This window comes from Phaseolus vulgaris, chromosome 11 (assembly GCF_000499845.2).
Source record: "Phaseolus vulgaris cultivar G19833 chromosome 11, P. vulgaris v2.0, whole genome shotgun sequence".
Lineage (NCBI taxonomy): Eukaryota > Viridiplantae > Streptophyta > Magnoliopsida > Fabales > Fabaceae > Phaseolus > Phaseolus vulgaris.
The window spans coordinates 52,384,821-52,401,910 of NC_023749.2; the positions used below are offsets into that span (position 1 = coordinate 52,384,821).

At 35.4% G+C, this 17,090-nt stretch overlaps 1 protein-coding gene across 1 annotated transcript; it reads left to right on the plus strand.

Moving 5' to 3' along the window:
* Positions 1-1,589: 1,589 nt before the first annotated feature.
* On the plus strand, positions 1,590-10,795 carry LOC137818199 (uncharacterized). The gene is made up of 17 exons (XM_068621477.1): positions 1,590-1,916; positions 2,522-2,761; positions 2,996-3,142; positions 3,413-3,491; positions 3,961-4,144; positions 4,779-4,844; positions 5,170-5,415; positions 5,857-6,063; positions 6,178-6,481; positions 6,612-6,771; positions 7,060-7,168; positions 7,261-7,396; positions 7,506-7,561; positions 7,642-7,941; positions 8,083-8,205; positions 8,408-9,097; positions 10,305-10,795. The coding sequence occupies exons 1-17, from the start codon at positions 1,775-1,777 to the stop codon at positions 10,476-10,478; spliced, it is 3,363 nt and encodes a 1,120-aa protein (XP_068477578.1). The 5' UTR covers positions 1,590-1,774; the 3' UTR covers positions 10,479-10,795.
* Positions 10,796-17,090: the final 6,295 nt, after the last annotated feature.

Here is a 17,090-nt window from a genome sequence, read left to right on the forward strand (position 1 = left end):
TTTTGAATATTAAATGTGATTATCATAGCAATGATTCAAGCCTTATTTCAGTATGCTTCTGAAGACTAGCTCCTATTACACTTTTTTTTTTCTTTTAACATGATCCAATAAATTCCATCCACTAATATAACATCAAAATCCCCATGTGTACGGTAGAATCAAAATCCCCATGTGTACGGTAGAGTCTGCACGACTGAGATTCTGACTCGGTACCTGATTCAACTCCGGTCCGACCAACATCATGACAACGAAAGTGATTAATGACCAAACTCTTGTTAATCTTTTTTTATTAGGTCCATTAACGACAATGGACCCACAATAATTATATAAATAAACACGGATCCCAAAGGATCAAGAACACAATAATCTAATCCTAAATACTGAGTGTTGAGAATCAAAGTTTAACTTGAGCGTCGGAATACCTTTTGTAGGTACCATCCGAATTCGGAACTAGCGAGAAGGAGAAGTGAGAGAGCGAGAGTAGTAGAAGTCTCTTAGAGAGAAATGAGTAAAGTGTAGACCGAGCGAGCGAGGAGTGTCCGAATATTTTTCTTAATTACAACCCCATTCGAAAACAAAATAAATGTACTAGATGAATCTTAAAAAAAAGCACAATTTTGAAAACTAATCTCTAGTGCTTTAGAGTTTTAGATTGCTCTCCATGTCTTCATTCCTCCCTCATTTCCATCTCCATCTCAATGTACCAGCTGCCACCAATACCAAAACCTTGTATGGTGTGGTCAACCTGCAACAATCATGGTGCCTCCACTATCAACATGTGGGATCCATATCCACTTGTTTCCTCAATAAATCCACGTGCCATTTTTCCCTTCCAATTTTAATTCCTCAATTGTAAAGCTATTACTTCTCCTATTTTTATTTTTACATTTATTTGATTCTTAGAAATTTAATAAATTTAATGGTTATGAACAGACAATATTAAACACTTTTAATCGATTAACGAATAAAAAATCATTCTTGATGTAAAAGGCAATAAACTTGTCATACACTATGATTTGTCATGAGGTGTGAGCATAAAATTTACGTTGTCAAGACACCTATTTCCCCATTTTTGTTTATGGGTTTGCAAAGTTTTCACCAAAATATGTATTTATGAGTCATAATCATTCACGAGTCACTTAAAAAAGAGAATTTGCATTTAAAAAAATGATTAAATTTGCTTCTTGTCATCATATAAATATCTGAAACTATAGAAAACTTAAATAACTTTTGAAATTTTAATAGGAGTTTCGTTTAAGCTCCTAAAATCAACTTCTTTTAAGTCCCGAATTAAAGACTTAAGTGATAATAATAACCTACGCTACACCGTTATATATTATATTTATATTGTTAGTGCTATTTTCCTTACAAACAAAAAAGTTCAATTTTTAAACTTATCAATTAAATTAGTACAAAACTTAAAATCTATTTTTAAGTATATAATCTTTTTCCTATTTTTATTTAATGTGAATTATCATTTAACATGACATCATTATGTTATTGAATTTTGCAAAAAAAAAATGTCTTGAAGTTTATAATTATATCACTAGTCTTTTTTATTAACCAAAAATATAAGAAACTATTACATTATTGAAAGTGCATATATATTGAACATTTACAAATGTCTTTTTTTTGAAATAAATTCATGGAAATAATCCACACAAATTCCGAGTTTCCACTCCAATAAGAATCACTCCTCAGATCATCATCACTTGCCACCATAACTCCATTGGCTTTGGCCACAATAGTTCAAAGAAATTTGTGAATTGTGTTGATGGCTTCTTCTTCTTTGGTTGTTGTTGGACCTCTTAGCCTCACTCAACAAAATGGTTACAAAGTGTGGGAAGATCCTTCTTTCATCAAGTGGAGGAAAAGGGACCCTCATGTCACCTTGCACTGCCATGACTCTCTAGAAGGTCTCGCTCTCATCAACAAATTTTTTCCATTTCGTTTACTGGGATGGATTCTACGCGAAAATGGATTCATTTCATGTTTTGGGTTTGTTAGATAGATGGAAAAACATTGGTTGTATTCTGAAAGTTCGTATTTTTTAGTTGCCCTTTTGAAGATGTTATTCCATTCATGAGAGTTTTCTATTCTAATTTCCATTGGGGGGTTGATAAATGGCTGTAACGTTCAGCTGAATGAAATGATTTGGGAAAATGAGGCGAGGATTGTATATTCTAAAAGTTCATTTTTTAGGCTATTTGAGAGAAAATTGCCATTTTTTTTAATTTGTTCTATTATTGTGTTCATAAAGAGTTTATCTATTATATTTTTTATTGGATGAAATGTTTTAAGTAAATTATGTACGGGTATATAATGCTGGCTTCTCATATTAAGTGTTGTGATTTAATCAATAGTTCATTGCACACGAAAGAAGTTCAAATCAGTCACTGTAGTTTTTCAGTAGATGCTTACCGCCAAAAAATTGTAAAGGTTTTGTATGAGTTTACGTTGTTATGGATTTCCTTCTATTTTGGTTTTGTTATGGGAATCTGGAATTTTGTGATGTGTGTAGGATCTCTCAAATATTGGTATCAACGGAACAAAGTGGATTTTTTGGTTTCCCAGTCTGCTGTTTGGAATGATGATGCTGTTCAGGGGTCTCTTGATTGTGCTGCATTTTGGGTCAAAGATTTGCCTTTTGTTAAGTCCTTGTCTGGATATTGGAAATTCTTCATCGCTGACAGGCCCAGCAATGTCCCTACTAATTTTTATGAAACTGAGTTCCATGATTCAGAGTGGAAAAATTTGCCTGGTAAGTGCTTATGTTATTTGTGAAACGCCTTTGCATTCACTGTGTATTATTTCCTCACTATGTATGCTTAATTTCTTCACCATGTTCTCTAAATTTTGCTTTACAATAGAGTTTGTTGTAGTGGTGAATGCTGTTATTTTGCTTTGATGATGAATTGGTTTTTGTCATTTTCTGTTCTTAGTCAGTGCTGATATCTTAATCAATGTTTAATTATGTTTTGTCAAAATTGGACAGTTCCTTCGAATTGGCAGTTACACGGATTTGACATTCCTATATATACAAACGTGGTGTATCCATTTCCTGTAGATCCTCCTTTCATTCCAATGGAAAATCCTACTGGCTGTTACAGAACATACTTCCAAATTCCTAAAGAATGGGAGGGTATGACTTGCTGAATTTCCTTATGCTGTTTTTTCTTTTGTTTTGTGGATTGACATACACTATTGAGGAATTTGGTGTTGCCATTCCCTTGTTTTCATTCAGTTTATGTCGCTGCATTGTACTTCAAATGTAATTACGAAAGCATTATATAATACTGTTTTTGTGAAGTATATAGTGCTTTCCCATTGGTTTTAGATCTCCACCAGTACATGCTATTTTTTTTAGTTTAGAATGCTTATTTCTTTGGAACATTGATTGGTTTTTTTGTAGGTAGAAGAATTTTGTTGCATTTTGAAGCAGTTGATTCTGCCTTTTGTGCTTGGATAAATGGGCATCCTGTTGGATATAGGTATCTCTCTCTCTCTCTGATATTCGGATCATACACTCTTGAACATGATTACGTACTTGCTGGTTAGTATTTTTCTTTTGTATTTTTAACTCTAGCATATATGATGTGAGGAGGGAGAGGGGGTGGGGGTAAAAAGGTATAGATGATCAAATGTTCAAAGCAATGCAAGCCAGGGAGAAGGTATGCTATGAAATAGATAATACATTGGTAACCGTGGTCTTTGGCTATGAATAAAACACTTGTCATCTAATGATTAGATATTCATTTACTATCTTGTCTTTTCTATTGCAAATCCATAGCTGGACATCTGAAATTTAGTAGTGTGTTCATGCTAAAATGAAAAGGCTTAGGCCTGTTTTTTAATGGATATGGAGTGGAGTGTCTTATTACATAATATTTAAGAATACCAAAGGTAATATAAATGAAGCTTTGGCATTACTCAACTCTTGTTTCTATTTTGCAAGGACAGCCAAGACAGCAGACTACCTGCAGAGTTCGAAATCACTGATTTTTGTCATCCATGTGGTTCAGATCTTAAGAATGTTCTAGCTGTTCAAGTGTATAGATGGAGTGATGGCTCTTACCTTGAGGACCAGGACCAATGGCGGTTATCCGGCATCCACCGTGATGTTCTTCTTATGTCAAAGCCAGAGGTTTGTTTTCACTAAATTTCTCCTCACCTACTAGTGTTTGATATCATTTATGATGTGTTCTTATTATAATTAAGTTAGTGTATATAGGTTAAAAAGGAAGTCAGTAATGTTTATTTTTTACATATGATAGTCAAAGTGTGATGCTGTTAGGAAGGATACAAGGAAAAGAGAAATTAGTTAAGATAGTTAGAATGTTAATGAGTTATTTACTTGAGGTGTTAGTCATATATAAATAGGGGAAGAAGGATGTTAATTTTGTAGTTTGAGCAATTGCTCTTTGTGAAGGGGAAACCCTAGGAGGATAGAGTGCTCTCCTATTTCTTGTTCTTTTCATTCTATTGAATGAAAGTCATTCTTTTCTTTCTGTTTTCAGTTCTTGGTTCCTAACAGATGCTGTCATTTTTTATTAGCGTTAGGTTATATAATCTCTAGTAGAATAAATTAATAGTTAGATTATATCATAAATGCACCTAATTTATCATTTAAATAACCTAGAGAATTCAACTTTGAGAATTATATACATGTATATTTATATCTAGTTTTTTTTATTGAATATAGCTTGTCCAAATTTTCAGCCATTTGACTATTTTTTTCATGCTTGATGCTAATGTCTTTCAAAATATTTTGTGTGTAGGTCTTTGTTACTGACTATTTTTTCAAATCAAATCTCGCTGAAGATTTTTCTTATGCAGATATACTGGTAAGTGTAAATACATTGTTAAATTATTGTTATTTTTCATGTCATAATTCTATTATGCATCCGTAACCGGTCTTGTGGAGGATTTTACCAAAATCTGATTATATTGAAGTCTCTATTATTTTGTTGTTGAGTTTGTAAAAGTGAAATGCAGTTTCTAAATTTATAAATGAATTGATGTTCTGTATTTCTTCACAGTAAATTTTACCATTGTTTTCTTTATTCTACCATCATTGCCCCATTGTATCACTGATATTACAACAGCACTTTTTATTTTATTTGTGTTATTGTTATTTGGGATATAATATCAACTTCATGCATAATCCAGGTTGAAGTAAAAATAGATAGATTAAAAGAGACATCCAAGGATAATGTTCTCACAGACTACTCTATAGAAGCTACATTGTTTGATTCTGGAAGCTGGTACACCTCTGAGGGCATTGCTGATCTCCTTTCATCTAATGTGGCAGACATAAAGCTCCAACCATCAAGTACACCATCACCGACATTAGGGTTTCATGGCTACGTGCTTACGGGGAAACTGCAATCACCAAAGCTTTGGTCTGCAGAGAAAGTAAGAAATTTCAATCATATTTTTTCATGTGTTTGGGTGGATTTTATTCATTGATTAGCAAACTAATGGTTACATAACATTACTATTGAAAAATAATGTTGAAGTAGTTATTAAGATTTTTTGTCAAGTGATTACCCACAACTGTAATACTGCAAATGCCTCCTGAGTTTCTTGTCTCGTTACCTTCTCTCATTCACTTTTTTATCTACGGCATATTTTTGTTTTCATAGCCATTGAGTGATAGACAGATAAAGTTTTTGAATGGAGTTTCTTAAACTCCTATGAAAAGGTTTTATGATGATTTATCAAGACAAGACCTGTCTTTGTGATTGAAAGCTTTTGACATATTTTGATTCTCTTAAAGCTTCAAATGATATTTTTTTGTTATTGATCTTCTACCTATGTCGTTTTCATGTATAATTTTTCTTTGCCTTTTCACAGCCATACCTCTATACTCTAGTTGTTGTCTTGAAAGACCAATCTGGTCGTGTTGTTGACTGTGAATCATGTCCAGTAGGATTTAGAAAAGTATCTAAAGCCCACAAACAACTGCTTGTTAATGGACATGCTGTTGTAATTAGAGGTGTGAACAGGCATGAGCATCATCCTCAAGTGGGGAAGGCAAACATAGAATCCTGCATGATCAAGGTACTGCTAATCTTTTTTTGCCCTTCAATAAAATTGTCAGTACCGTTCATTTATTTGACGGCCAAATGCCGTATTTTTTCAGACACTAATTAGTAATAATTGCTGTGCTTACAGGATTTGGTATTGATGAAGCAAAATAATATTAACGCTGTGAGGAACAGCCATTATCCCCAACATCCACGTTGGTATGAGCTATGTGATCTGTTTGGCATGTACATGATAGATGAAGCCAATATCGAGACGCATGGTTTTGACTATTCTAAACATCTCAAGCATCCTACTTTGGAACCAATGTGGGCATCTGCAATGCTGGATCGTGTGATTGGCATGGTTGAGAGAGATAAAAATCACACATGCATTATCTCGTGGTCATTAGGGAATGAATCTGGATTCGGAACAAATCATTTCGCTTTAGCTGGTATATAGTGCACTTGGGTTCACTTACAGTTAGCATATACATATTTGAAGTAACTTTTTTTTTATTCTGCTGTTACATTTTATTTGAAAGATTGCTGGCTAATTCTTTTTTCTTTTTGTCAATGCACCAGGTTGGATTCGTGGACGAGATTCATCGCGGGTATTACATTATGAAGGAGGTGGATCTAGGACTCCATGCACTGATATTGTGTGTCCTATGTATATGCGTGTTTGGGATATGGTGAAAATAGCCAATGATCCAACTGAAACACGTCCTCTGATACTATGCGAGTATGATTTCATATTTTTGCATCAACAACATAGTATGACTTTGTTTTCAGTTATAGATAATTATATCGATTTTTATTTGTTATGTCCAAAAGAAATGGCCTACTAGGTAGTAGGGTCTTTTTCTTGCACATAACTTTCTCACCCGGTTATGTAATATCTATATCTCTTAGTGATATAAATCTAAGATAACATTGGTGCATTTCCTCTCTGTATCTTTGTTACTGCTGGTACCATTTGTTTTTCACATATTTAAAATCTTCCTTTTGTTGCTGACCGAAAAAATGACAGATATTCACATGCAATGGGAAACAGTAATGGAAATCTTCATACATATTGGGAAGCAATTGACAACACATTTGGACTCCAAGGAGGCTTTATTTGGGATTGGGTTGATCAGGTGAGTGGTTCTTCAATATAGTAACCAAGTTGATGAAGGATCAACTTTATTTTACATGGTCTTAATTCTCTCAATTTTGTGCTTTGCTTTAGGCGCTGGTTAAAGTTTATGAAGATGGTACAAAACATTGGGCATATGGAGGTGAATTCGGGGATGTTCCCAATGATTTGAATTTCTGTTTGAATGGGCTCACATTTCCTGATCGAACTCCTCATCCGGTTTTACATGGTAAACTGACAGATTGTCTCATTATTGCACACACAACCTTGTAGGAGTAACAATTCGTTCTTCTGTTTACATCATTAGTCATGCTTCATGAATATGCCTTTTGTTTCAGAGGTTAAGTACTTGTACCAGCCAATCAAGGTGGCTTTAAATGAAGGGAAATTGGAGGTACTCATAGTTTATCTGTATTTTATGTTTCTCTAGTCAAATTTGTCTTGATAATTTTTGTTTTGTTTTTTATTTTGCAGATAAAAAATACTCATTTTTTTCAAACAACTGAAGGATTGGAGTCCAGCTGGTATATTTCTGCAAATGGATATAACCTTGGATCTGGTACTTTGGACCTTGCCCCTATAAAGCCCCAGAGTAGTTATGCTGTTGATTGGGAATCAGGTCCATGGTATTCTCTATGGGCTTCATCATCAGAAGAAGAACTATTCCTAACTTTAACGTTTAAACTTTTGGACTCCACACGTTGGGTTGAAGCTGGTCATATTGTTTCATCTGCTCAAGTTCAATTGCCAGCCAGGAGAAGCATTCTTCCGCATGTAATTTTATGACGTTTCGATTTATTTTAGAACCAAGTCATACCTCTTGTTAGGGCCAAGTAATGAGGTTTAGTAGTTATACTATATGTTGTTATTGCTTAAATTGAATCTTTCTCTTTCATGAATGGTTGTTGTATTCAGGCTATTGATATTAGTAGTGGCACTCTGGTTGCTGAAACACTAGGAGATACAATCATAGTCAAACAGCAAGATGTTTGGGATTTGACATTGAATACTAAAACAGGTTTAGTTGAAAGCTGGAAGGTAAATCTGAATTTTGAATTTATCATTGTTTCATTGAATGCCTGATTAAATTGGAACTTGTTTTGAAATGTTTGAAGAGTAAAACATGTCATAGTTTTTGGAACATTTATGATTTAAGTTTCCTAGTCAATAGAAGTTTTATGATGCCTCTTCAAATTTTTGTATGACTTTACAGCTATTATTATGATGATGATAATGCTAGGTCAAAGGAGTACATATTTTGAAAAAGGGCATCCTCCCATGTTTCTGGCGAGCTCCTATAGATAATGATAAAGGAGGAGAGGAAGCCAGTTATTTGACCAGGTGGAAAGCTGCCGGAATGGACTGCCTCCACTTTATTGCTGAGAGCTGTTCTGTGCAAAATATTACCGAAAACTCGGTTAGAATATTGGTGGTTTTTCTTGGTGTTACAAAGGGTGCAGAGGGTTCTCTCTCTAACCAAGACAAGTCAAAGGTTCTATATACTACAGAAGTGACATATACAATTTATGCTTCTGGGGATATTATTATAGAATGCCAAGTGAAGCCAAATCCTGATCTCCCTCCTTTACCACGCGTGGGAGTTGAGTTAAATTTGGAAAAATCATTGGATCTAGTCACTTGGTATGGAAGAGGACCATTTGAGTGTTATCCGGATCGAAAAGCTGCAGCCCAAGTTGCAGTCTATGAACATAATGTTGGTGAGTTGCATGTTCCTTATATTTTTCCTGGGGAATCTTCTGGCAGGGCAGATGTTAGGTGGGCAACATTCAGAAACAAAAATGGTTTTGGAATATATGCTTCTAGGTATGGTAGCTCTCCACCCATGCAAATGAGTGCAAGCTACTATAGCACCTCAGAACTTGCCCGTGCCACACACAATGAAGAGCTCATTGAAGGAGATAGCATTGAGGTATTTATATCTTGCATCAATATTTCTGTACATTTTTCTTCCACTGTTTTTGAAATGGTAAAATGCGCTTGAATCCATCAATATATGGTGATGACTGTTCAGGGAGCAAATTAGAATAAGGCTATAGTTTATGGTGTAAATGTGGTGTGTTAATGTTTAGATGTCAAGCAGAAAACTGGGGTTCAATGTTTTCCGAAATTTGTGTTAGTGGTGACACTTTTGCAACTATACGAAATGTAATATTTATTTGTGCTGCATGTGAGTGCATTGTGGTTGTGTCTGTTCTTTGTGACCTGAATTTCTTCATGTACAATTAGTTGTTTTGACTGTTACCGGCTATGGTGACATGTAGTATTCTACTGAGATGGAAATATGACCATTTTTTATATATTATCCCAACTTTCATAGAAACTATTATTAGGGTGAACACTTCTTAACATGGTATCAAAACCATTTTGAGTCTATCCTACCGATTGTTTGTTGAGCTTATTAGGTCATCTGCTATCGAGCCGTAATCGGACCAGCCATAATATATAGTCTCACGCACAAGTTGGTAGCCTCGGCGTGAGGGGTGTGTTGGAGATCCCACATCGACTATAGATTAAGACATTTTATAGTATATAAGTGGTACAAACCTCACCTTATAAGCCGGTTTTATCATGTTATTAAGTTAGGTTTAAAGTTCACTTATTAACCAGGGTAAAATGTTTTGTCGGTGAACATTTGGTAAAATTTATATTGGTCCTTAAATCTCTAAAATGTGGTGGATTCCTTCTCTGGTCCAGGCAAAATGACGTATAAGGCAATCTCTGAGATTTTGGCACATCTTGTGCACAGGTCTCTTTTTTCACAGTAACATATAAGTTTTCCTTTTTCAGAAAAAAAAAAGAAATAGAACCAAAACCACTGATTTTAAGCTGTAGGGACTAAAATAAACTTCCACCAAATCTTGAAGGACCTAAAACATTTGAATCGAGATACAAGTAGTGTATCAGAGAGCTGATATTCTGAAGTAGTGTATCAGAGAGCTGATATTCTGAATTGTGAATCGTTTCCTATCATAAATCGTAAGATTCATAAACGTTAAAAAATAACATATACTTAAATATATAAGATATGTATACATGCAAGATACAATAAATTATATATATTTTACCCTTGATATTACTATTGAATTTCTCATCTTGGATGTTTTATGGTATTTCAGGTTCATCTGGATCACAAGCATATGGGATTAGGTGGAGATGATAGTTGGTCGCCATGTGTCCACAATCATTATTTGATTCCTCCTGTGTCATATTCATTCTCTGTTAGATTGTGTCCTGTAACTCCAGACACTTCTGGGTATGACATCTACAAATCCCAGTTTCAAAACTCTTGAATTCTTGGATCACATGACTCTATTCTATCCAAGAATAAAATGTAGAATAAGACAGAAGACTGGTATGTTTACAAAGAACTACTCCAAAGAAACTTCAAAGCTGTTGATATAAAGAAACACTCTCATGCAATCATTTTAGTTGGAAGCTTGATTTAATAATGTGGAAGGTGAATATAATCTTGTATTACAAAATTGGTCCATCGGAACAAAGTGGTAAATTCCCAAAGTTGTTTAATTAATGTGCTGTAACTGATTTGTTGTTCTTATTTGATGATGAGTAACACTGAAATGAATGAAAATAATCTCCACACTCTGAATTTTATTTTTATGTATTTTTATGAGATCACAAGGGCCCGAGAGGAAAAAAAAATAATCTACAATTTTGTTTTGGGTTCCAAGTTTTCCTTTTAAAGAATTTGGGTAATTCGTCAAATCCTTTTTCGTTCATGAGATCGACCAAAGAAACGTTTTTTTAATGGATAAATCGTACAATCAAAATGAGACAAAAGTCCAAAGTAAAATTGTTAAAAATTATAATTTTAGCCCCATAATTTTTTTATCCATAATTTGGGTTCCTCTAGTTTTAATTTCTCCAGCGCAATAAGAACCCAGAAAAAAATTACATAAAATAGGACGGAATTTTATAAGTTTTGGTAGAGGATAACTTAGTTTTTCACAAAATTTCTAAAAAATTCACCCAAAATAGTTTTTTTCTGATCTTCCACGTACGAAACTCGATTAAATTTGGGACAAAACGCGACAAATTTTAGGTCAAATGGAAGAGTATTAACCTAGGAAAAAAATCAAAGAAGTTCACACACAAACGAACATTCCTTTCAGTCTTGATAGTGATAAATAAAAAATTGATTGCGAATATTGTGGGACGAATCTGGGGCTCAGATCTAAGCCAAAACTCAATAGATACAATGACCAATGTCTGGTAAAAATTTCAGACCAAAATACTCAAGGAGTAAGGTGTAGTAAGTCCCACACCGAGAGTGAACACAACTGGTCTTCCAAAACCAAAACGCCCTGACTTTCCTACCCCGTATTTTTTTGTGTGATTTGTTTATGGACGTGCCTCCTTACCTGGGTGCAAACAACATATGAAAGTACTTGTGAGAATTTTTCCAATACGGACCCAAATTTTTTTTTGCAGAAAGTTGGGCGAAATTTTACAAGTTTTCGTAGAGGATAGCCTTGCTTTGCATAAAATTTCTGAAAAAATTCTCTTGAAGTAGTTTTTTCCTGAAATTCCACGAAAGAATCTCTACTGAATTTGGGACAAAATGTGACAAATTTCATGTCAAACGAATAAGTATTCACCTAGAAAAAAAATAAAAAAGTTTCACACACAAACAAATCTTACTTTCAGCCCTGGTAGTGATAAATAAAAAACTTATTGCGAATCTTGTGGGATGAATTTGGGGCTCATATCTCAGCGAAAACTCAATAGACAGAATAACCAATGTCAGGTAAAAATTTCAGACCAAAATACCCAAGGAGTAAGGCTTAGTAAGTCCCACACCGAGAGTGAACAAAACTGGTTTTCCGAAAACAAAACATCCTGAATTTTCTATCCCGTATCTTTATTTTTTGTGATTTGTTAATGGACCTGCCTCCTTACCTGGGTGCATACAACATATGAAAGTACTTGTGTGAATTTTTCCAGCGCAATACGGACCCAGAAAAAAAATGAAAAAAGTAGGGCGAAATTTTACAAGTTTATCGCCTTTGTTTTCAATAATATTTATGAAAAATTCTCCCGAAATAGTTTTTTCCTGCAATTCCATGAAAGAATCTTGACTGAATTTGGGACAAAATGCGAGAAATTTTAGGTCAAACGGATGAGTATTCACCCACGAAAAAAAATCAAACAGTTTCACACACAAACTAACGTTCCTTTCGACCCTGGCAGTGATGAATAAAATATTTATTGCAAATCCTGTGGGATGAATTTGGGACTCAAATCTCAGCAAAAACTCAGTAGACACAACGAAGAATGTCCGGTAAAGATTTCAGACCAAAATAGCCAAGGAGTAAGGTGTAGTAAGTCCCATACCGAGAGTGAACAAAACTGGTTTACCGAAAACAAAACGTCCTGGTTTTTCTTTCCCGCATCTTCTTTTTGTGATCTTTTTATGGACGTGCCTCCTTACCTGGGTGCAAACAACATATGAAAGTACTTGTGTGAATTTTTTTCAACGCAATACGAACCCAAAATAAAATTGCCGAAAGTAGGGCGAATTTTACAAGTTTCGGTAGAGGATAGCCTTTGTTTTCAATAAAATTTAAGAAAAATTCTTTCGAAATAATTTTTTTCCTGAATTTCCACGTAAGAATCTCGACTAAATTTGGGACAAAACGCGACAAATTTCAGGTCAAACGGATGAGTATTCACCAAAGAAAAAAAATCAAACAGTTTCACACACAAACGAACCTTCCTTTCGACCCTGACAGTGATGAATAAAAAATTTATTGGAAATCTTGTGGGACGAATTTGGGGCTCAAATCTCAGAAAAAACTCAATAGACACAACGACGAATGTCCGGTAAAGATTTTAGACCAAAATACCCAAGGAGTAAGGCGTAGTAAGTTCTAGACCGAGAGTGAACAAAACTAGTTTTCCAAAAACAAAACGTTCTGGATTTTCTTCCCCGTATCTTCTTTTTGTGATTTGTTTATGGACGTGCCTCCTTACCTGGGTGCAAACAATATATGAAAGTACTTGGGTGGATTTTTTTCAATGCAATACGAATCCAGAATAAAATTGCCGAAAGTAGGGCGAAATTTCACAAGTTTCGGTAGAGGATAGCCTTGGTTTTCAATAAAATTGATGAAAATTATACGGAAATAGTTTTATGCTGAAATTTCACGTAAGAATCTCGATTGAATTTGGGACAATACGCGACAAATTTCAGGTCAAACGGATGAGTATTCACCCTCGAAAAATAATCGAACAGTTTCACACACAAACGAACCTTCTTTTCGACTCTGACAGTGATGAATAAAAAATTTATTGCAAATCTTGTGGGACGAATTTGGGGCTCAAATCTTAGCCAAAACTCAGTAGACACAACGACGAATGTCCGGTAAAGATTTCAGACCAAAATACCCAAGGAGTAAGGCGTAGTAAGTCTCAGACTGAGAGTGAACAAAACTGATTTTCCGAGAACAAAACGTCCTGGCTTTTCTTCCCCGTATCTTCTTTTTGTGATCTGTTTATGGACGTGCTTCCTTACCTGGGTGTAAACAATATATGAAAGTACTTATTTGAATTTTTTTCAACGTCATACGGAACCAGATTAAAATTGCCGAAAGTAGGGCGAAATATCACAAGTTTTGGTAGAGGATAGCCTTATTTTCAATAAAATTTATGAAAAATTCACCCGAAATAGTTTTTTCCTGAGATTTCACGAAAGAATGTCGACTGAATTTGGGACAAAACGCGACAAATTTGATGTGAAACAGATGAGTATTTACCCACTAAAAATAATCAAACAGGTTCACACAAAAACGAAACTTCCTTTCGGCGCTGGCAGTGATGAATAAAAAATTTATTGCATATTTTATGGGACGAATTTGGGCCTCAAATCTCAGCCAAAACTCAGTATACACAACGATCAATTTCCGGTAAAGATTTCAGACCAAAACAGCCAAGGAGTAAGGCGTAGTAAGTCCCAGAACGAGAGTGAACAAAACTGGTGTTCCGAAAACAAAACGTCCTGGCTTTTCTTCCCCGGATCTTCTTTTTGTGATCTGTTTATGGACGTGCCTCCTTACCTGGGTGCAAACAACATATGAAAGTACTTGCGTGAATTTTTCTCAACGCAATACGGGCCCAGAATAAAATTGCCGAAAGTAGGGCGAAATTTCACAAGTTTCGGTAGCCTTGGTTTTCAATAAAATATATGAAAAATTCTCCTGAAATTGTTTTTTCCTTAAATTCCACGTAAGAATCTCGACTGAATTTGGGACAAAACGCGACAAATTTCAGTAAAAAACGGATGAGTATTCACTCACGAAAAAAATCAAACAGTTTCACACACAAACGAACCTTCCTTTCGGCCCTGGCAGTGGTGAATAAAAAATTTATTGTAAATCCCGTGGGACGAATTTGGTGCTCAAATCTCAACCAAAGCTCAGTAGACACAACGACGAATGTCCGGTAAAGATTTCAGACCAAAATACCCAAGGAGTAAGGCGTAGTAAGTCCCAGACTGAGAGTGAACAAAACTGGTTTTCCGAAAACAAAACGTCCTGGCTTTTCTTCCCCGTATCTTCTTTTTTAGATCTGTTTATGGACGTGCCTCCTTACCTGGGTGCAAACAACATATGAAAGTACTTGCGTGAATTTTTCTCACCGCAATACGGATCCAGAATAAAATTGCCGAAAGTATGGCAAAATTTCACAAGTTTCGGTAGAGGATAGCCTTGGTTTTCAATAAAATTTATGAAAAATTCTCCCGAAATTGTTTTTTCCTGTAATTCCACGTAAGAATCTCGACTAAATTTGGGACAAAACGCGAAAAATTTCAGGTCAAACGGATGAGTATTCACAAATGAAAAAAATCAAACAGTTTCACACACAAACGAACCTTCCTTTCGGCCCTAGCAGTGATGAATAAAAAATTTATTGCAAATCCTGTGGGACGAATTTGGGGCTGAAATCTCAGCCAAAGCTCAGTAGACACAACGACGAATGTCCGGTAAATATTTCAGACCAAAATACCCAAGGAGTAAGGCGTAGTAAGTCCCAAACCGAGAGTGAACAAAACTTGTTTTCCGAAAACAAAACGTCCTGGCTTTTCTTTCCCACATCTTCTTTTTGTGATCTGTTTATGGACGTGCCTCCTTACCTGGGTGCAAACAACATATGAAAGTACTTGCGTGAATTTTTCTCAACGCAATACGGACCCAGAATAAAATTGCCGAAAGTAGGGAGAAATTTCAAAAGTTTCGGTAGAGGATAGCCTTGGTTTTCAGTAAAATTTATGAAAAATTCCCCCGAAATAGTTTTTTCCTGAAATTCCACGTAAGAATCTCGATTAAATTTGGAACAAAACGCGACAAATTTCAGGTCAAATGGATGAGTATTCACAAATGAAAAAAATCAAACAGTTTCACACACAAACAAACCTTCCTTTCGGCCCTGGCAGTGATGAATAAAAAATTTATAGCAAATTGTGGGACGAATTTGAGGCTCAAATCTCAGCCAAAGCTCAGTAGACACAACGACGAATGTCCCGTAAAGATTTCAAACCAAAATACCCAAGGAGTAAGGCGTAGTAGGTCTCTAACCGAGAGTGAATAAAACTGGTTTTCCGAAAACAAAACGTCCTGGCTTTTCTTCCCCGTATCTTCTTTTTGTGATATGTTTATGGACGTGCCTCCTTACCTGGGTGCAAACAACATATGAAAGTACTTGCGTGAATTTTTCTCAACGCAACACGAACCCAGAATAAAATTGCCGAAAGTAGGGCGAAATTTCACAAGTTTCGGTAGAGGATACCCTTGGTTTTCAATAAAATTTATGAAAAATTCTCCCGAAATAGTTTTTTCTATATATTTCACGAAAGAATCTCGACTGAATAGGGGACAAAACGCGAAAAATTTCAGGTGAAACGGAAGAGTATTCACCCACGAAAAATAATCAAACAGTTTCACACACAAACGAAACTTTCTTTCGGCGCTGGCAATGTTGAATACAAAATTTATTCCAAATTTTGTTGGACGAATTTGGGTTCAAATCTCAGCCAAAACTCAGTAGACACAACGACGAATGTCCGGTAAAGATTTCAGACCAAAATACCCAAGGAGTAAGGCGTAGTATGTCCCAGACCGAGAGTGACCAAATCTGGTTTTCCAAAAACAAAACGTCCTGGCTTTTCTTCCCCGTATCTTCTTTTTGTGATCTGTTTATGGACGTGCCTCCTTACCTGGGTGCAAACAACATATGAAAGTACTTGCGTGAACTTTTTTCAACGCAATACGGACCCAGAATAAAATTGCCGAAAGTATGGCGAAATTTCACAAGTTTCGGTAGAGGATAGCCTTGGTTTTCAATAAAATTTATGAAAAATTCTCCCGAAATAGTTTTTTCCTGAAATTCCACGTAAGAATCTCGACTAAATTCGGAACAAAACGCGACAAATTTCAGGTCAAACGGATGAGTATTCACAAATGAAAAATATCAAACAGTTTCACACACAAACGAACCTTCCTTTCGGTCCTGGCAGTGATGAATAAAAAATTTATAGCAAATTGTGGGACGAATTTGAGGCTCAAATCTCAGCCAAAGCTCAGTAGACACAACGAAGAATGTCCGGTAAAGATTTCATACCAAAATACCCAAGGAGTAAGGCGTAGTAAGTCCCAGACCGAGAGTGAACAAAACTGGTTTTTCGAAAACAAAACGTCCTGGCTTTTCTTCCCCGTAACTTCTTTTTGTGATCTGTTTATGGACGTGCCTCATTACCTGGGTGCAAACCACATATGAAAGTACTTGCGTGAATTTTTCTCAACCTAACACGGAACCAGAATAAAATTGCCGAAAGTAGGGAGAAATTTCACAAGTTTCGGTAGAGGATAGCCTTGGTTTTCAATAAAATT

Coding starts and splice junctions, on each gene's coding strand:
- LOC137818199 (XM_068621477.1), top strand. CDS start 1,775: ATGGCTTCTTCTTCTTTGGTTGTTGTTGGACCTCTTAGCCTCACTCAA. Junction 2,762..2,995: donor AGAGTGGAAAAATTTGCCTG/GTAAGTGCTTAT, acceptor AAAATTGGACAG/TTCCTTCGAATTGGCAGTTA. Junction 7,397..7,505: donor TCCTCATCCGGTTTTACATG/GTAAACTGACAG, acceptor CTTTTGTTTCAG/AGGTTAAGTACTTGTACCAG.